Source organism: Prunus dulcis, chromosome 8, assembly GCF_902201215.1.
Source record: "Prunus dulcis chromosome 8, ALMONDv2, whole genome shotgun sequence".
Classification (NCBI taxonomy): Eukaryota; Viridiplantae; Streptophyta; class Magnoliopsida; order Rosales; family Rosaceae; genus Prunus; species Prunus dulcis.
In genome coordinates, this window is record NC_047657.1 from 211,080 (window position 1) to 233,042 (window position 21,963).

The 21,963-nt window shown below is 37.0% G+C and overlaps 2 protein-coding genes across 2 annotated transcripts; both read right to left on the reverse strand.

Annotated features, from left to right (window-relative positions):
- Positions 1-840: 840 nt before the first annotated feature.
- Positions 841-3,180, reverse strand: LOC117636866 (phytolongin Phyl1.1-like). The gene is made up of 2 exons (XM_034371572.1): positions 2,808-3,180; positions 841-2,256 (listed from the first exon to the last, which is right to left on the reverse strand). The coding sequence occupies exon 2, from the start codon at positions 2,051-2,053 to the stop codon at positions 1,217-1,219; it is 837 nt and encodes a 278-aa protein (XP_034227463.1). The 5' UTR covers positions 2,054-2,256; positions 2,808-3,180; the 3' UTR covers positions 841-1,216.
- Positions 3,181-6,244: 3,064 nt separating this feature from the next.
- LOC117636295 (RING-H2 finger protein ATL7-like) lies at positions 6,245-9,946 on the reverse strand. The gene is made up of 4 exons (XM_034370726.1): positions 9,212-9,946; positions 9,046-9,128; positions 7,424-7,845; positions 6,245-6,856 (listed from the first exon to the last, which is right to left on the reverse strand). Exons 1-4 carry the CDS (start codon positions 9,449-9,451, stop codon positions 6,852-6,854), a joined length of 750 nt encoding a protein of 249 aa, XP_034226617.1. The 5' UTR covers positions 9,452-9,946; the 3' UTR covers positions 6,245-6,851.
- Positions 9,947-21,963: the final 12,017 nt, after the last annotated feature.

Genomic DNA, 21,963 nt, shown 5'->3' on the forward strand with positions numbered 1-21,963 from the left:
TATTATATTATTTTATTATATTTTTAGAAGTAAAAGAGGCCTATATAATGCATAAAATTTGAAAAGTGACTCAATGATAGTGGATCTATAACTAAAAAAATAATAATAAAATATTTGATATCAAGCTTTTTGATATGTTATTTTTGACATATCTCTTCTAGTTTTCAAATTCATGTAGGATTTAACTACTCGATTAAAGCAATTTTAACCTTCAATTTTTGTCATTTCATGTCTCTCTAGGCAATTTACCTGTTTGTAACATCAACACCTTATTGAGCTTTTTTTTTTTTTTTTTTTTTTTCTTTTAAGGTGAATTGGCTTTCGTTAACATTACTTTTATTAAAGTCTGAGTATATAAACCTTTTCTGTTATCAATTTTTGGGGATTCAAATGTCTCCCAAAATTGAAAAAGCAAATATAATTAGACCAAGAGTTACTTGGGACATTATCGCATAGCAATTGAACTACAATTGCAACTAATCCCTTCAGAATGTTTTAATTACCTCGCAACACAATATCATGCATGTTACACGATATCTTTTTTTGTGAGAAGAAAATAATTAGGGAAAAATGCAAAAACAACCAGTGACAAACCCCTCCATTTGAAAAATAAAAAACATCCTAGCAATTCCCTAAATTGTAAAAAGAATTTTTATATAGCTGGCTGTTTCCACCCCCAACCAGCCAGCCACCAAAGATGCTGAGAACGATGAACAAATATAAACAAAGCAAGAGAGAGGTTACGCATACAACCATACCTAATAGGATGCTTCAATGCATGATACACTATCCCAAAAGACCAAGAATAATACTGAAATGATTGAAGAACACATCCAAAAATCCCAGCAACTACAAAAATTATGTAATTGCAAAAGGTCATCGAAACACTCGAACTGAGAAGTTGATAATTTTATAAATCTGAATATACAAAGCATTGGAACTGTAAAACTATACACCAAATTCCTCAACCATCTGTATTTTGAGCACATACCTTCAAACAGATGTAAAAACAGCATTGAGAAGGTTAATACTTTGCTTCCATATACTTCTTTCAATCTCTCCCTCTTCCCTCTCCCTCTCCACCACCTTTTCTTCTCTATCTCTCTCCGGAGACCTGTTTCTTGATGACTTATGATTTTCTGCATCTCTAATCATGATTTCAAGCTCCACTTTAGAAACTGATCAAATTTGGAATCGTATTTATATTACAAGATATTCAACGGATGCACGCAATACCATTACATATCAATAACCATATCACAAACAGTATTACACAAACAGCCGCATCAATGGCAAGGACGATTCGCACTTGGCGACACCACTTCTTTCGAATGCCTTGAGAGCCTGACCTAATCCTCATTGAGCCCAAATCTTTTTGTAATGCAATTGAAGAACCTGCTCCAGCATGGCTATTAGAATCTGAATTTGCTGAGTCAATATTGACACCTCTATCCGTAGATTTCCTATGTTCCTCCAACTCAATGTCTCTCATAGCAATAACATGATCTTTCGCCTTCTTCTTATCTTGCTTGTTAGGCTTCCCCAATAGAGGGGCTTTTGTAGAAGTGGCAACTTCAGTTTGTCCGTTTGCACCATTTGGTGATGGAGAAAGACCAGCATGAAGTGACAGGGAAGTTTCAGCTGTCCAATTACTACCACTCTGAGAAACATTCTCCAAGGAGGTGATCAAGCGGTGGATAACAGGGACTAACTGTTCTTGTATGCCAACAGAGCTCATACTCGACAAACTTCCCCTGGAACCCTTCCTGTCTACCTTCTTGAATTCGTCTCTCAAATGCTCCAGAAACTGAAGAACACCAGGGTTTCCCAGACTCTCGTCAACAATTGTGAAATAAATATACCCATCTTCAATTAGGAACCCATAAGTCCTTTTGCCCACTGTCTCAAAATACCACCTATGAAAAGGAGGAGTCTTTTCCAAGCACAAAGTAGCCAAGTTCTCAATTTCACCATCTCCACCACTGTATACATAAAGGATCCGATTACCCCTTGATACACAACAGTAGTAAACGGTATTTTGAATCGAACCCATATTATACTCAATTGTAGTCTACAACCAATTCTACTGGTGAACCTCAGTGCCAAGCATCATCAGTAACAAACGAAATGTAATTTGTAAACAACTCAGATACAAAATCAAAAGCGTCCAAGAAATACAAGAGCAGTTCTTCAGCTAAGTACTCAAAGTCAAGAATGTAAGTCCACCATGCATTGGTTTTGGCTTTTCAGGACCACCTACAAGACCAAGAAAAGAAACTACTCTCAGGACCCTAATCTGTAATCAGAACAAAGAGAAATAGACAATCAATGAAAATACAACAAGATTCCTAACAAACCCACCCACAAAAATTCATCAGTCATTACCTTCAGGCTTCAGCACAAGTTAGAAGTCAGGAAATTGAAAGTTTCTAATTAAATAACGACATCGCAAAACCCAAAAATACATGCTATGAGACCCACGAAATCAAACGTTCAGTGTAATCAATGAAAGAAAGGGAACCACAAGTTATACCAAATACTAGAGAGAAAATCAAAATTTTAGATTGACCTAACTACACAGCTTCAGAAAAACACAAAGATCTAGGGGCAATATATTGAAAATTGAAGGTCAACGACTGGTCTAGTTCTGTTTGGTATCGATAAATAGTAAGAAGGTAAGAAAAATTCAAGTCCCCTCCAACAACTGGTCTGACTTTGGAAGGACTTGTAAGAGAAAAATGCTCTCTCTTTGAACAATTTTCTCATCAACCAAACAGATCGAAAAAAGGTTTATGCCACAGATTTACCTGAAGAAACTCTCCAATAGAAGCCTTGGGCAGGAGCCAAATTATACATGTGAGGACTGGCTCACTGAGGAGAGAGAGGAGGTATTAAAATGGCAAAGCCTCCAAACAAAGCGATTGTTTGCTTCACATGCGATGCGATGCGAGTAGTACATCTCTATGCTTACGTATTCTAGTTGACATTTTGACTTTTCTTTGTTCTAGTTTGGGTCTTCTATTTCAACATACGGACAAAATGGAGGAGCTACTAAACACAAACAAAAGATGAAGATGCGGAGCGATCGATCGGCAAATATTAGTAGGGCCGGCCATGGGTTGGTTGGGTTGGGTCAGTTTTGGTATAATGCGTGACTCAATTCGATATATAGTGGTTTATAATTTTTTGAATTCAAAATTTGCTTATTATTAGGCTAACTCAATCCAAACTTTTTGTGATTGGATTGGACTATTCGGTATGGTAAACTCAAAATAAACTCATTTTTAAGTTTTGGTTCCAAGCAATAACCCAACATGTACAAAGCGGTTTATAATTTTTTAAACCCAAGACTCACTCATTATTAGACCAACTCAACCCTCTAATCATCTGATTAGACAGTTCGATCGGATTTACCCAACATTATGTCGTCCCTTAAATATTTGTGTTACTTAAGGCCATTTCCAACCTAATGTGCTAAAACTCAACCATTGTTGCATTATAACTAAACATTTCCTTGAATAAAGTATTGGATTAATTGGATGTTTGTTGTTCCAAAACAAAAATAATAATGTGGGCCCTTGTATTGTTACAGATTTGAAGTGGTTCTCATGTTCGAAATTCTACGGTTTGGTTTCATTTTTTGTCTGAATTTGGGTGTTTTTTTTTTCTTTTTTTTCTAGTGGTCTGAATTAGGTAGGTGATAAGAATTCCCGGAGATTAGAAGAAAACCCTAACCATCATTAACGTATCATTGTGAACCTTCTAATTTTCTCACGCTTTCTTGAACCTCTTCGAGCAGCCATGACGACGTCATTTACAAACAAGCCAGGAGCACGAAGATCTCTAACATTGGATTGCCCCCAAATTCAACCCCACAGGGCGATCTCCCCCTACATTGCACTACACCAGATCATTCTCCAATCATGTAGATTTCACGTTCGAAATTCTAGAGTTTGGTTTAATTTTTGGTCTGAAAATTAGGGTTTATTTTTGTTGAAAAGAATGAATTAGGGGTTTGGTTTAGAGAAAATGATAAAAAGCTCCCACGAGATGGGAATGGAGGATGTTCATTTCCATGTTTAGGAACGTTGAGAAATGAAGATTAGGAAATTCAATTTCTTCCATTCCCCATGTTTGGGAAATAAGAAGCTCCTACTAGCTAATAAATAGTTAATGAAATGAACAATTTTACTTTTTCAATAGTTAATAAATAGAAGAATTGTCATCGATGGTTATAATACATGTGTTTATTCACAGAGTATGATAATACATGTGTTTATTCACAGAGTATGATAGTCAAAGCAAATTATCACCAAAATTCCTATTTAAAAATTTGTCAATTAATGTGTTAGCTGACGAAGTAACAGTGTAACTTCAAACTAAACCTAAATACTATTTCACTACATATCTCCATTTATACAATTCATGTTGTAAAATGAACTGGGATATGTGCGAATTTTGAGCTGCACGTAAAGTAGATGAGACACAGCATTTAACGAGGTTCGGCTATGCCTACGTCCTCGGAGAGCAGCAGCAGTAACTTTTCCACTATATAAAATAATAGGGCTACAACTTTAGTGTTTACAATATGTGTGGCTCACTAAATTTTCTTTCTAGGAGAATTTCTCTCTGCTCTCTTTCCTTTCCACTCACTCACCCTCTTTCTTTCTTCTCTTCCTCTTCTCTCTTTTTCTTCTCTCTCTTGGAGGTATCCATGCAAAGGCACAATAATGTCCTATTTATAGGCATGATAAATGGCACCCGTGATATTTCTACCCAATCATCTTCACTATTCACTATTCACCCGTGAATCTTCATATAAACTCATGCACCAAAGTCTACAAACAAATAGTAAGTGGGCTCCACTACTTTATACTTTACAACAATTCACACTTTATTACACTATACTAAAGATATGTTACTAGTCACATTTCTTTTTAAAAAGCTGATTTTTAAGCTAAAGACAAAAAAAAAGTTGATTCAAAGAAAAAAGTAGTAAAATGGTGTTTGTTGTAAAAGTGTGGATGTTGTTCAATTGGACCTAGAAGAAGACTCTTGTTAGGCCAACCCCAAGGGGGAGCCTTAATTGGCAAAAAAAAAAAATTTATTCCGAGCTAATAATACAATGATAGGTGGAAAGGTTATTTCAAATACCATTTTGTTATAGGGTAAGAATAGCAAAAAGTGCTACACCCGTTGCATTAGAGTGTTTATAGGGCTCCATCTCCTTGGAGCTTTAAAGCCCAAGCAGGCCCCACTGTTTTCTAGCATCCCTAATTGTAGGGTTAATCGTTTTATTAGTCCCTGAACTGAGATCCGATTTGCATTTGAGTACCTCAATTTCCAAAATGGTTCCCATGGTCCTTTAACTTCACTTTCGTTAAGACAAATGGTCCTACCGTCAATTTTGTTAACTTTTTCTATTAAATGCAGGGGCAAAATGTTATTTTTATATTAAAACCAAAATAAATAAATAAATAATCATATCTTTAAAATAACAATAAAAAAATCAAATAAAAAACAACAAAAATAAATAAATAAATAAGTATTGGGGGAGTAGAAATCGGGATAGAGAGAGAGAGAGAGAGAGAGAGAGAGAGAGAGAGAGAGAGAGAGAGAGAGAGTATAATTTTGATTTTTTAATTTTTTATTCATATTTTAATCAATTTTGATACAAAAATATCATTTTGCCTTTGCATTTAACAGAAAAGTTAACAATATTAACGGCATGACCATTTGTCCTAACTAAAGTGAAGTTGAATGACCATGGGAACCATTTTGGAAATTGAGGTACTCAAATACAAATCGGGTCTAAGTTCAAGGACTAATAAAACGATTAACCCCTAATTGTATTTTATGTTCCAACAGCCCTTTTTTTTTTTCCCCTTATGTTCGCTGTTTCCTTCATCTTTTTTTCCCCTTTTTTTTTTATTATCAAAATTTGTTTTTCGAATCTTGTCTAAATTTCAATTTTTTTATAGAGAAATGTTCATTAAAATTGTTTAATATTTTATTTTATTTTATGATTTATTCCCTTATTTGTTTTTCTAATTTTCTTAATTAAAATATACTTCATTGATGTAATTGATGTGTCATTTGATATGGACATGTCACATCATGTGGTATATAAATCTGGGGTAAAAATGTGATAAGTGTGCATTACTCTTCAAAAAAATAACATAACATAAACATACATTAAAATAAAATAATTTAACAACCATAAAATTATTGCTAACAACTGTAATGCACCAGAAAGATGATTATCATAAGAAAAGGCCTTGCAAGATAGTAGTTGCATGACTCATACAACACTCTCATGGCTCATGCCAAGGAAATAGTAACCCTTCATTACAATCAAATCTTAATTCTCAAACTCCACTAATCACTAATCACCACATAAAAGTGGATATTGTTCATAATATTCATTGGGAAAATGAGAATTGGATGCCTATCAGATTCAGGCAAGTGATAAACTCACCTACAAGCAACCAAACGTTCTCATCAAGGCAAGACCGACACCAGATCAATAGGAAAACCCTTCATCAAAGCTTTTCTTTTCCCATCTGAAAACACCAATGTACTTGTTTGTAAATTATACAGGAACTCCATCGATTGTTCTTAGCAACTCCTTGCTGATGAGCAAGCCTTCATCTTCTTGGATGTTAAAATCAAAATTTCTTGAATGTTTCAGTTTAGCTGCTTCTTGCCTTTCTATAGAAGAATTCGACCAAATACTCTCTCGAAATATGGCAGTTTAGAAGCTTTTACACTAACCGCTGTGTCTCACTTGGATACTATACTTGTATGCAGAATTCTTGATGGTACTGTCAGCTTTGATGCCTCAATTCAACTCAAGCTGTGTGGATAGACAGACAGAGAACCAAAGAGATGTCATTAGCTGAAAATTTATCATATTGAATAAAATTAGTATACAGACATTTAGAGATCTGTGAGGTCAGCTGTTCAAGGAGACTGTTTGGATGATCCTGAAAAGTCGTTTAGGAGTTTAATGGCTAAACCCAGATTCTTTTTATCTGGTGCTCTTCCTAACGCTGTGGTGGAAGCGACCTCATTGAATAAAGTCAAATTTGGAGATACAACAGATTAATTACTCTAGTATACAACAGATTAATTACTCTAGTACTTTCTGTACTACTTGAAAGTGCAAATGATAGGCATTTGTTAAACAAATTCACAAATGAGAATTAAGACAATAAGTTGTGTCTCATAAATAAAACATAGGAAAAGGCACAATCCATCACAATAATGATATCCAGTGGAAATGTGATAATCAAATTATGATAATTGCATTTATATAATAGCAAAAGAAAAACTTCTTTAACAAATTCTTTTGAAAACGGGGGCAAAAATGTGAGGGAAAAAAAGAATCAGCTAAGCTAATGATAAAAAAATAACAAATTACCAGAAGATCCACGAGTATGCTCATACAACTCAGTTGCATTTCCTACATCCCTCAATTCTCGCTTACAATCAACCCATTGAGAACTTCTTGGATCTTCTTCGGAACTGTGTAGGACAGTTCTAGGTTCCTTATTCCTCAACCCGGACTCTGTAGCTTCTGTTTCTTCACACGCTTGAAGCATCTGTGGAAGGGGTGTGACAAAATTATTCTCTGCAATGGAAGATTCATGACTCGACTCCACCGGTACATCAGGCGATTCATTTTGAGATTTATGAGACGAAAGGAGGGATAGGCGGCAGAGTGGACAGGTGCTGTGGGTGGAAAGCCAGCTATCAATGCAATCAATATGAAATGTATGGGCACAGGCTGGTATTTGTTGAAGCCTATCCTCTGCTTGATAGTCGCCCAGGCATACCGAGCATCTGCATAAAAACAAAACATGCCTCTTTGGTTGAGAGAATGCTAAAAGTTCTAAGGATTTATTTTCATCTAAAAAGAACAGACCATCATGGAAATAATTTTGAAATTATATAGTAAACTAATAGCTGTACTTTGTGCTAAATAAAAATTTATGGACATTAAAACGTGTTAGTTTTAATTTAATATGATTTTGAGAAATTCAACCATATTTGTTTGAAACAATAAGGCCATGTCTGAAACAATTACTGATTTCGATATTCACCAAAACAATCACTCAGATTTCATGGCATGAATTGATTCTTTTGACAATTTTTTTAATAATAGCTCCAATAATTTATTTATCCAACTTTTTGTATCTCATCCTGTCATCAATAGTCATGTTTGTTTGAATATTCTTTCCTAGCATTTGCAGAAAGTAACCAATTTCTTTGAAATTTTTTTTTATACTTTAATGCTAAGCAATTATGAAATCCCTAGGCACTCATTGTACCACAAGTCTAATTTATGAACAAGGAAGGAAACAGACAAATATTCATGATATTTATCTGTTGATATAAGTTGACTTGCTGATAACCTAAAGCCTCAGGTGTGCCAATGAAGTTTTACCACCAACCCGGGTGACATCTTTGTTACTTGATTACTAGATTCGAACCATTTGTCCCAACAGAACTCAAATGGTTTGAGGTCTCTCTGTTATTTTAACATAAAATAATAAAATGATAACAACAAATGTGATTTTAGAGGTGTTAAATTACATTGGGCATGACTTTACAGCTCTTTCTGCAAACTATTAAAACTTAAATTTATTTCAAAAGTATCAAACTTGTATTAGGTTGGATGGTCATCCTGTCTTACTCCTGGTCTCTCTGTGTGGAACAAAACGAGATTATCTAGAAGAAAAGTGATATACATCTTCTGGCCACAACATACAAAGGATTGGTGATCCCACTAAATAGAAAGAAACCCAATCCTTATTATACATGGAAGTATTAATTTTTGTTTTTGTTTTTGTTGTTTTTGTGGCCAATAAATAGAAAGAAACCCAGATTGATCACTGACATAGAACGTTTGAAACAAAAATAAAGCTAATACACTTAAGCAGTCATTGCATCCCAATTACAGAAAACAAAAGCATCATGATTAACTTAAAAATATCAAACACAGAGGCAAAATTGACAGAAAAGAAGGAAAGGCCCACTCACTGTGTATCTCTGACGGAGAAGCTCTCCTTATATACAATAATGGGTAGCATCTCTCTCAGTTCTTTTTTCAAGCCCAATTCAACCTGCAGGTAAACCATTTTAACATAAAAAAATGATATGAGCCCAAAATGCAAACAGATGCACAGAGAAAATAAATAATTCTCACAGTGGCAATGTCATTGTTAATCTGTGGAGAAGTTGTCATTCTAAGAGATGACCAATTGACCCGTCGAGGGCGAAGATAGAACAAGTAGAAGACGAAGAGGAGGATGAAAGTGAAGAAGATTGGTACACAGAACACGAAGAACTGGTAAAGCTTGAATTGACCTGAAGGACTTTCTTTTGACTTACTAGAAGAGTCTGAAGAGTTTAAGCAACATCTCGGATATACATGATTATAAGACATCACCTCAAATCCCCTACTACAGGCTACAAAAATGAAATTAATTACATAAATTTGAGAGTCTTGTCTTGAAAATAAGATCTCAATGAACGGAATCCAGTGAGAAATGAAATGAGAGAGGGGAAGTGTGGTTTGAAGATGCACTTCTTCAACGGCTCAAATCTAAAGGAGATTCCATATTATTGACAAATGATTGAGAAAAATGCAAAAGTTTTGAAGAAGACCCAGATGAGAGAATTTGAGACAGATTTGTTTGATGAAAAGCAGTAGCATATACCATTAAGATGAAAAGATTCTATGTGTATTTAGGACTAGAAGCAAGCACACAGAGACACAGACAGAGAGAAGCAAAGAAGATTATAGTGGGAAGAAGTGGTATATAAATTATAATTATAATAAAGTGAAATAAAAAAGAAGAGTTGGGTGCGGGAATGAGGATCATGAGATGAGACGATGAGATTCTGAGTAGATCACACATGCCAACTTGCCCCAGAACTGCACGTGTGTTATCACCATACCCCACGCCACGGCCAGTGCTCCTGCCCTGTCAAACAACTTCACTCACACTTACAAATGCTCATCTCATCAATTTTAGCCGTTGGATTCATTAATTAAATAGCCTTTTTTTAAAAAAAAAAAATTTATAATGCGGATTAAATAGCCATTACGTGATGTCCAATAGTGATTAAATAAATGAGAATGGTAGCAACCTTCTCTTTTAGATTTTTTTTCCTTCTTCTTATGACATGTGTTAATTTCCTTACACTTAAAACAATGTCAAAAAAAATTATTATCGCTTTTAATTTTAAAAAAAAAACAATGTCATTAATATATCATACAAACTACTTTTTATTTTCCAAATTTACCCTTATTAAATATATTGATTTTTTTGTTTTAATTTACAACAAGCTAATCTTTTTATAATTTTTTTTTACCACCTTGTTAAAAATTAAATAAATAAAAAAAAGTCAGTATTATTATTATTATTATTTTTTTTTTTTTGTGGTTTTCTCTAGAGAAATGAAACTCCTATTTTCTCTTTGTTTCTATTGGTCATTGACAATGGTTATGTAAACATCACATGTGCAGCTTCCGCCTTAGATAAGTTGGACTGTTTTAGTGCAAAAAAATCATCCTTTGAGCATGGCTAGAGCAGTATCAATCATCTGGATTCGAATATAAGGTTTTCTGTTGCCAACAAAGTCTAGTCCAATGAAAAAGTGCCTTTATTTATAGATCAATAATTTCATGTTTAAACATCATGATATCTTAATAGTGTATGTGTAGAAAACCCTTCCGCCTTATGGATTGTGTTTTAAAAAATATATATATGTTAATAGTGTATGTGATCGTGATTTCATCTCCTAACATCTCCATTACATTTCATCATGAACCAAAAAACCAGGAATAAAATCAATCGTCATTATTGTAATCAATCACAACCCAAGCCCTAACTTATAAAAAAAGGTTAGGGGTGAATAAACATCCACCTTTCAGAACTTATACATACCTTGACAGGACCCGACCCAATTTTCACTTTGGAATTCGAGCCAAGTCCTGTGCGTGTCCAACGTCTGGCGAATGTCGGGCACAATTGACCTTTTTACCCTTCTTACTTCAACTTCTCTTTAAATTTCCTTAGACTTCTGCCGAAAATTCGGCAGAGTCTCCTCTGTATTTTGACCAATCCCAAAATTTTTCACCTTACTTGGTGGTGCGGAAGCTCTTACTAGCCCGGTGGTGGATCCCGCGTACCTCTATGGCTTTCTACGCCAAGTATATTCAACTCAAGGCATTCTATCTCAGTCATATTCAAGCTCTAAAGTTTCATACTAAACCACTGAAATCAAAGCTCTCATAAAAGTGCTGAAATTAAACGTGTATAAAAAGTTCTATGCTCAAACCTTGCATACTGAACAAAGATAAAAGTATCTATGCTTGAAAAATCAGAAAAGCTGATTTAAAATAGCCGAAAATCATAATTAAATAAAAGAAACTCAAAATCTTTTGAAAATACTACCAGTTCGTACCCCTGTCATTTCCGTCAATTCCCTGGCAGGTCTCGGGCGTCACACAGGCTACCCGAGCCGCAAACTGGCGAAATCAGGGGACTATGATCAGCCTGTCCCGCCGGCAGATTCCTCGGTGACACCAAGTCAGCTCGAGTCGCTCTGGCAGGATGCAGGGGACCGTAGTCAGCCTGATCCGCAATCCTGGCAGGTCTCGGGGACACAGAGTCAGCCGAGCCGCAATCCTGGCAGGTCTCGGGACACCAAGTCTGCCGAGCCGCAAATCCTGGCACTCACGGTTCGAGCGTCCCCGAAACTCGTGAGGCAAAGTCAAATGCACTGACTGAACTATAATCAGACTGGATGTCCGTAGAGATCGGTCCAACTCTGGGTAATCACCAAAGAAAATGGGTACGAGATGGTTTTAAAATAAATTCCTTTAAAAAGAAATATCTGAATAATAACTGTAAAACTCAAGTCGTGTTGCGGTCTCAACTGATTCGAAACTCAAACTCTGTTTTTCTAACTGGTAAATAAGCAGCACCGACTTATAGAACTATTACTGTAATAATCGTGTTCGGAACCATAATAAAACTTACTCAAGGTGAAATAAGGAAATTTACTCGAAAAAACTCATTTATCAAAACTCTCTTATATAAATCAAAGTAAAATCACTTATAAACTTATTTATATAAAATCGAATCAAATCAACCATAAAATCTGATTTACGAAAGAATGTCCACTCACAGATGGTCCGAGCTACTTCGACCCCTCGAAGGTCTCTTTTACACTTCTGCCGAGCTCCTGGTGCCTGATTATCCCAAAAGATTAAATTAATAAACTGCTGAATAAAACGAAATTCAACTAAACACCCTGCCCCCGGCTCCTAGAAATACAAACACTTATTCCAGTTATTCCTATCCCCGCCTCAGCTTTTTAAATAGTTAGGCCGGCCTCAAGAGACCCAGAACCTCGATAAGCGATGAGTTGCTCGATAGGCCGATTCGGGACCCTGTGGGTCCACGGTCTCCGATGGCCAATCTGAGCTTCCCGAAAAGTTTCTCATAGGGCGGGAACCAAGTGCTGCAAAATTGGTCCGAATCGGACGGTCGGATTGGCCAAAATTGCGTTATCGCTTAAAACCCTAACCCTAGCCCCAGGGTTCGCGATTCCGGAGTATCCAGGACTCCGATTCGCGATCCGTCGAATCCTACGCGATCCTGAAATCACGTAGACAGACATATCCAAAATTCAACGCGATCCAACGATCACACGACACTGCACCCACGGACCGCGCGATATGGAAAATCCGTTCGGGGCTCAAACGGACTCCGAATCGGGATCCGCGAAATCTCACGCGCTCGTGACGACACGAGGACCTCAAAACTGGCCACAACCGTGCCACCACCCTGGCCCACGCGCCGCCACACGCGCGGGGCAGATCGGGTGTCCAAAGCGATTCGGGTGTGCCGAAAAATCGTGGAACCGAGACTCCAAACTCCTATCCTAGGTAAAACAACCGATTTGGAGTCACTTTTGTTCTTGGACAACCCCCAAAAAGTGACCGGAAACAGTAGTTTCGAAGGGCCGAAATTCGGCCGAATTTTCAAGTTCAAAATCGAACCCCTTAGAGCTAAAATCGATCGAAGCCCATATACCCAACAGCTAGAGCACGAAAAATAGCTCAAAAACTATACCTTACTCGATCAATTTGGTGGAGAAACGAGGAAGAATTTCAAGCTGGAAGTTCGGGTAGCTTCGAACGAACCTCCGTCGGAAAACACGATTTTCCGGCCATCTCAGGGCGGGCCCGGGGTTGATGTTGGTTGGAAAAGGTAGGGAACTCGATGGCGGTTCCAACGCCACCGGTCCCTTGGCCATTGGAGCTCGGAGGCGGCGCCAGCACCCTCTGGAAGTCGGTGGCCCGTTTCGCGCAGAGTCTGGGTTTATATAGATGCAACTTCGAAATATTTACGGTTATGCCACTGAGACTCTTTTGACCATAACTTTTTCGTTACAACTCCGATTCGGGCCCACTCCGTGTCTACGGACTCCTTTCGCCGTGCTCTACACAATGGCGCCAGCGGAATTCCCAAATTCTTTCTCGATCAAAAAGTCAAATTTTCCCCATTAAAAAAATGCAAGGGCAATTTGGTCTTTTCGCTAAAAGATATTTTCTTTACTTTTTAGATATTTTCTTTCTTTTTAGATATTTTGTTTTGGGTTCTTACATACCTGCAAACAGAATCCATAGTGAAAAATACTATATTATACATTGTGTTGTGACCAAAGCACATGTTCTTTCACATTCTCATGCTTGACAAAAACACTGGTTTAGACATATCCAACATGCCAATATAAAATCATTTACATCCATTAACCACAAAGCGGACGAAAGAATTGTGACTACTATTGCTGACCTGCCAAAACCATACACCTCAACACAACATGAGTGCGAGGCACCAACTTCTTCATTCACTGAGTCTTTGGTTTTTGAATCTTCACATAAGGGAAGAACCCCATGAAGTTGACTATTGCTGGATTCCATCCCAATTTCTCAGCACGACAGAACATTAAAAATGTGTTTGCAAAATAAGAATTAAACCCCATAAAGACGTGCCACAAAGCATGACCTTGTGGGTTAAAGTACCATCCACAGACTTCCCTGCACAAGACGCGATCCAAAAGCCAACAAAGAATCCCTAAGGATATGGTGCCCAGATACAACTTTGCAAGTTTCAGGCCTTATGAAATCTTTTCGTAGTGTGGAATCAAACATCATCGTTTGCTTCAAAGATCTTTTTCATACTCTAACATTACATTATGAAAGTGGTTTATGCATATATTTGCCCCTCCCATATAACAATTCCTTTGAATAAAATAGAAAAGGAGAAAAGGGAAAAAAAAAAAAAAAAAAAAGCTAGTAAGAAAGAAAGAAAGAAGTGGTTGTGCTAGTAAGAGAAAACAATGTCTATAGGCAAAAAGACAACACATTTGCAGAACAATATCAAATATTATCATCAAGAACTTTATCGCAATTCACCAGTGTCTCATCAAAGGTTTGCTGATTTTCTATACAAGGCCAAATTATCAGTTCGAAGCTTTTGAATTTTTTTATTTTTTTTCACAACAATCACATACACAGCTACCATGCCCCTCTGATGCTCTCAAGCCTTTATTCTAGACCATCTCATATTGTCATTCACACAAATATACCCGACACATCTTAAGAACTCAAAATTACATCATATTTCATTTACTGCAGCTGCTTAATTGCAACTGAAAAAGATAGCATATAAGCATTGTGTTGGCTGGCACATAAGTGGACCGCTCATAAGTGACCCCTGCCATCAGTGATCCACAATATACCTACACATATGCAAGCTTTAAAGGAACTAGTGTAGACATCTTCATACCATATCAAAACAATGCCAGAAATGCATCACTGCAAACAACAAGCAGCCTAAATTAATATCAAGGCACAACCTTTGCAACCTCAACCACCACATTACCACCCTATCCTAACCACATTGCTGCCATGCCTCAGCTATACCTACACTGCCTTGGCCCATCAAGAGATCAAACCACGATCCAATTACTAATCAAGCTCAGATAGTATATCCCACTAGATAAATGACAACACTACTTGGCAAGCCAAATTGGAATATCCCATTTTTCATATTACTTTACTTCTTTTCAATTCAGACAGTAAAAGAACTGTAAGTGTACCTTTCGTAAAGGAATTTGAGGTCGAGGAAATAACATAAGGACCCATTCATTTTTTTTATGAAGAGAACTAAAATAACCATCATAAGCATGTCACATGTGCACATGCATTACAATACAAAACAAGATAAAAGGTTGTGATTCATCTATTTCCCAGTGAATCCATCAATAAAAGGTCTGCCAGCATTGAGATCAGAGAGAGGACGTTGAGTAAGAACACTAAAGCAGCTGTTGTTTATGGAAAAATAGAAATAAAAAGAATAAAAAAGAAGCAGTAGAAAAGGAATACTTACAGACCTTGCAAAGTGGCATGGTAAAGCATGCTCCTAATAGCAAGTATCATATTGGAGATGTGAAGAACGCTAAATCTCTTATCAAAACGTTGCCTCAAAGCATTGATAAGGCTAATGAGTGCCAACAAGATGCCTGGGATATTGGATATAGTGTCGAAGAACTCGGCAATGTAAGAAGAGTAGACATAATTTTGCTCACACCAATCTTTGGATGTGACAGGACCCCAAAAGGTGGATAAGCCATCTGCCATAATTTGATAAGTATTGACAAAACGTTCACCAGGATGATCTTGTGGAGTTCATAAAACCTGCGATCATGCCATTTTTAAAAGGTAATCGAACAGAAAAAACAAAAAACTTGGAAAAAGTCAACGAACAAGTGTATGCTTTATTAGTTTTAAAATAACTGTTGAGGCCCAAAAAAGTCACAGGAAGTCCAAAGACATTAAAAGCCCAATATAACATATAATGTTGGTCATGCGTTAGTTCAAGAGTAAATTTAGGTTTTAGCCACAAAAAAACTTTCACTTTTGGAAAAAGCCAAAGCTTTTTAAAAAAAGACAGAAAAACCTCTTAACTTTCAAATCAAAGACATGCAAATGTAAAGGATGCCTTAGGAAATCCAAAAATAAATAAGGGCAATTTTGTCCATTTTGGCTTCTTTTAAAAAATTTCTCTCTCCTTTGGGTTTTTCCAAAGTCTCCCTAGTTCAAGCTGTATTTTGGGAATTAATTTATTAAATAAATATATAAATAGTGTACATGCCATGCCAAATCAATAATACATTTTTCCTATGCCAATCACCTACCAAGCTCACATGAACCCAAGTCATGTGGTTTACGGGGCTTGCACGAGGGATTGTGGTGTGGAAGATTACGGAGATCCACAAGGCTGATGGAAGCTCTTGGGTAATGGAGACTTTGGGCTAGCTACTTGGGAGCACCAAAGTCCAAGCCCATTACTTGGAGTTCTCCATATGGGTGAGCAAATGAAATAATTTTCAAGCACTTCCTTTTACGCATAGAAAATAGTCATTTTCCAAATGCCTACCTTTACCCTTGGAAACAAGCCTTTTTCAACACTCTCTATTACCCGCTGGAAACAAGCCGTTTTCAGCGCTTCCTTTTACCCATAGGAAATAATCAGTTTATGGTACCTAGCTTCACCTACTGGAAAATAGCATGCCTCAATGCTCCATTTTAAACATTGAAAATAAGCTGGTTCCAGCACCTCCATTTACCTATTGGAAATAAAGGAAAACCCTCACCGTCTATAAATTAGGAGGCATTTCTCAGCCAAAACCAACCCCTCTTGGTTGCTGCAAGCTTCTCAACAATCATGAGAACTTATATTTCCTTAGCTACTGCAAGCATTCCAGTAGCCTTCACAGTCATTCCTCAGCCATCACAACCATGTCTTCTACTTCTACTTTCTCACCCTTGAAATCCATCATCTTCTCCATAAAGCCTCACCAAGCATAACTCCAAGCTTATCCTTCCTTCAAAGCTATAAACACCATAGCCTTCAAACCTCAATCTTTTTCTTCCATCCTCATCCTCATCCTCTTGAAACTCTTAAATCCTCATAGCCATAGCCACAAACAACCGATTGTCAACACCCAAACTCAAGCATATCTAACACCAAGCCAAGCACATGCATTCTCATTTGCTAAACTTGTGGGTCTTTAGCTCTTACACTCCAAGCTCTCATGCCAAGCCTAGTAGTATCTTTATTCACCAAGCAAACTTTCATGCCAAGCATGTGCAACATCAATGTACCATCTTCAACTCTTCGTCAAGTTGCTGGAAACATCCGCACAAAGCACGCAGTCGATGGAAGAAGAACAAAGTACTCCCCTGGGACTTGCTTCTCCCTTGGGATACTTTGGGCCTAGTTCTCGCTAACTTAGAAAAGGGGCAACGAAGCCCGAATGAGCCTTCGGACAAAAAAGACCCCAACAATAACCAACAGTAAACTCATGAAAAAAGCATAATTATATGTACTTAATTTTAGTAAGAGTTACATCTTCTCTTGTCAAATATTCTGAGAAAAAAAAATGCAACTGAAAGTTGAAATTAGGCAATGATGTCTCTAATATTACGATACGATGATGTTTTATCAAGGGGAGAAGAAGAGAAAGAAGGAAGGAATGAATGGATGGATGGATACTTGGAAGGAATTAGGCAGTGAGAGTGAGAGTAACTTGTATATGCCGTCACACATTCAACATCCACGTAATAAGAAGAATAATAATAAAATCACCACTTCCTCTTCTTTATGCTGCTCCTCACGGTGGTGGTGCCGCCAGAGAGAGAGGCAACTGCAACTGCAACACTCGGATGTAAAATTAGGGATTGGAATTGGTTGAGGAATTTTGAAAGCAGCTTAACTTGGCTTGGCTTGGCTTGGCTTGGCTTGGTTGTGACGTTGTATTTATATTGTAAATTGGAGGGATGGGATCTGCTTTGCTTTTAGAACGCGTTGGGTTCGCATGGATCGTAGGCTCACATGGCAAATGCTAACCGCCAAAAGGAAAAAGGAGCACACGGAAATCCTTTTTCCGGTTTCACACAATAACAACTCAACTCAATTGATTTGTGGATGGAAAGCGTAACTCATTTTAATGTTGTAGTCTTGCTGACATGAGTTTAGTTAAGTTGGCTATGACAGATGTGTTCTCCACTCTACACTTGAGTTTGAATACCTCTCTCTTTAATAAACTATAGACATAGGGGGTGTATTCAATTTAGATTTTAAAGATTTTAAAGAAGTGAAAAAGTTTAGGTGTATTCAATCACGATTTTATAGAAGTCTATTCAATCACAATTTTATAGAAGTCTATTCAGTTTTAAGTGTATTCAATTCAGTCTTTTTAAACTCCATTAGTTACATTTTCATCAATTAACTCTAATAATAGTTGCAGATAACCCCAATTATATATTGTGCAGGCTCCAAGATTTTAGAGGCTTTGTGCCAAAACAACAAGAGAGCCTCATAAAATAAAGTTTTCAACGAAAAATTATAAAAAAGAATCAAACTATATAATCAAAGTCTTGTGATCACCAAATTACTAATTATCGATAACCAATAGAAAAAATGATAATATACAAAATATAGGAAAAACAAAATTTGAGAATTTGAGAGAGAGAGAGAGAGAGAGGGTTGAGTGGTTTAAGGCTGAAGCTTGAAAAAAAAAAAAAAAAGATGCATGCAGCTGGAAAAAAAAATTGCATACAAAGTTGTATGTTAGAGATCTCTTATATGGATCCAAATCCTCTGCTATGATTTTCTTTGTAACGATCTGCTTGACTTTTATTCTCTACACGTCACCTCATTAAAATTTAATTTAAGGGATTTAAAAGTTGACACCCAACTAATGGGATAGTTAACGTCCAAAGTCTTCTTTTTTTCCTCTTCTTCTTACTTCATGTTATGGTCTCTTTTCTTTTTTGCCTTCTTCCTTATGTTATGGCTTTTTTTTTGCTTCATGTCTCTGCCCTACTGTAGAGGTCTTTTTGTTCCAGCAGCCTAACGAATGGGCTTGGGCTATTGTAAGAGGAAGACAAACAAAATTCCCCCAGTGCCTGAGTTCAATAACCAGGCTCCCAAAAGAGTTTTGAAAAGTTTGCTAAAACTTTAGAAAACACTTTTAGGTTCTTTTCACCAATAACCAAATGAACGTAACAAATTGATAAGTGACTTGGCTTGAGGAGCTTGTGGCATTAGAGCTAAGCTTTCATAAGTTTAGCAATTTGAGAGAGAGAAAAGCATGAACTTCTTATAAAGAGAAAAAGTTAAAAAAAAAAAATGGAGGAAAGGCAAATTAGAAAGGTTTCTATCTCAGGAGGGGAGAGAACAATGGAAGCAGAAGATGAGGTGTCTTGAGTAAATTTCCAGTTGATTGAAAAAACTTGGTCACTCTCTGGATCATGGTTTTTGCTGGGTAGAGGAAGCTCCCTTTAATAGGCACTTAGAACCCTAATTCTATCGATCATCCATTCCCACTTTTCCTTTGCTTCTTTCCATTCACCATTTTTGGTGAAATTTATTTAACCAAAGTGCATGAGTCACAGGCTCTTTTGGGGTTCCAAGGTTCTTGTGTGGCTGGACCTCCCCGTGGGGGTGAGGTGCCACATGTTTTCTTCCTTGGTTTTCAAAACAGAGCTCACAGAGGAAAAGAGAATGGGTAGAGTCGTTTGTCCAATGGGTACTCCTCTTACACATATGGATTCCCTTTGGTTCCTGCCATGGCTTCTCCTTGACTATTTTGGAGTTTTGACAAGGGTGGAATACAATGCTAGATTTTTACAAGGCGCTGGGCTGGGCTTTGTTTACAGTATTGGGTTATTGGTATTCTATTTCCAGCGTCCAATGGGTTTTCGTCAAGCTACTGGAAATAGTCTGTTTGTTTTATTTTGGGCATTTTACTGATGTGGGTTTGTCTAAGTGTTGCAGCAGACTACTAGATGTTCTCCTAAGGCATTGGATCACTTTCTTCCCTCTCTCATGCTAACCCATGTGTTTGGGCCCGAGGAATGGTCTTGAGTTTTAATGCTCTGAAGTGGCCTAAAACTTTCATTCCTTGAACCCTCAATGGGCCCTGTGAGTGCTTGTTCCCGTCCATGCCACAACCTTCTCAGCAAGCTCGGGGTAATTACGTGGCTTGGGCTCACTTAAGCCTGTAGCACGACTTGGCATTAGAATAACGGTTATTCACATGGCATTGCGTGTTTATCTAGCATGCTTGTGCTTGAGTTTTATCGTGCCGCAATAAGCTATGATCGGGCCAAGTAGCATGGGATAGGTTGGTAAGTGTAAATTTATAGATTCGGTGCGTTTTGGTCTTTTTTGCTTGGCAGGCGCGCATGTTTGCTTGGCGTGATGCGTGGTCCATGACTTGCACGGGTGCAGTGGCGGATCCAGGATTCTCGGGCCAAGGGGTCACAGTGTAAAAACTTCGAAATTTTTTTTTAAAAAAACAACACTAGAAAAACAGAAAAATAGTTCCCATCTAAATTTCAATTGTACATGACGAGTCCTCTTTTAAAAACTTTGCATTATAGTTTCATAAATTATTTATTTTTTAATAATTTTAGGCACTTTGGTTTATGTCTTATCTAAAAGAGAATATCATTTTTTTTATAAAGAATAAAATTATAATGTATAGAGACTACAATTATCTTTTAATTTTTTTTTTAAATGAAACAAACCCAACCCCCAACTTTGAAAAAGAAAATTATAAATAAAAAAACAAAAAACAATACCTCTCATTTTCTTTTTCAAAATAAAAAAATAAAAAAAACTACATATAATATAACATGTTTCTTCTTATTCACTTCCCCCACTTTAATATTTCTAATATTATATTTTTACAGTGTTGGTAAACGAACCCTAAAATTATATGAGTACACATTATGATCTAAGTATACTCTAATATTTAAATAAAAATGTAGAATTAATTAAGTACACCCTATTTAACTACCAAAATACCCCTGATACACTCTAATACACCACACCACCAAATTTGTCCAATTACATCCCATGGCTTTTTGCTCTGAAACTATGAATGCACTGGAGGTGCGCCATGGGAGGAATTGCTGCATTTAGCTCATAGTCGTAGCACCAACGACCTTAATTTAGACTATATAAGTGACTATCATGATCCCCACTGAGATCTGTCTAAGAGTTGGAAGGTTTCAGACTTCCAGCAATACTACTTGACATTGGATAACCAGAATAATGAGGATGGAAGTCTTTAGAGGAACCACAGTAGAAATCAACCATGAAAGATGGTGCTTATATCCAACAAAAGACAAAACCTCCTGATTACAACCCAACCAGTGGTGGATCTAGGATTCTCGATCTAAGTGGTCAAAAAGTAAAAGTGTTGAAATTTTTTTAATTAAAAAAAAAACACTAAAAAGGATAAAGATAGAACATTTATTTAATTCTCCAAAAATTAGAATATGAGTACGTATACGGAAATTAAAATAATATATTTATTAATTTTTATAAATTGCTATTGTACTAATATATTAGTTAAATATGTCACTGGGTATAGACTAAAAGGTTTAATTAAAAAACATTTGGGCCAAACCTTTTAAAAAGATCTACAGGTTATTAATAAACATTTGGGCCAGACTTATACATGGCCCAGACTTTTTTAAAAAACCTAGAACTAGTGAAACGGTGAGTTTAAACTAAAATGAGGCATAAGTTAGGCAAATCACCGACATCATCTTCTTCGCTGCCTCTGCAACCCAAAAAAAATTCAAGTCGTGGTGCTACCAGATCCGAGCAGCTGCGTCTGGAAAAAGTTTAGAGAGCAGCGCAAGGCAAGCCCACAGGGGACTTTCATCGAGCACCTTGCACACAAGGGGTCTCTCAGCTAACGGCCAAGGGGTCGCTGGTGGAGTCCACGGCTAGATTTCATGCATTCCAAGGGGTCGTGTGACCCCTCTTGTCCCAACGTCCGTCCGCCACTGCA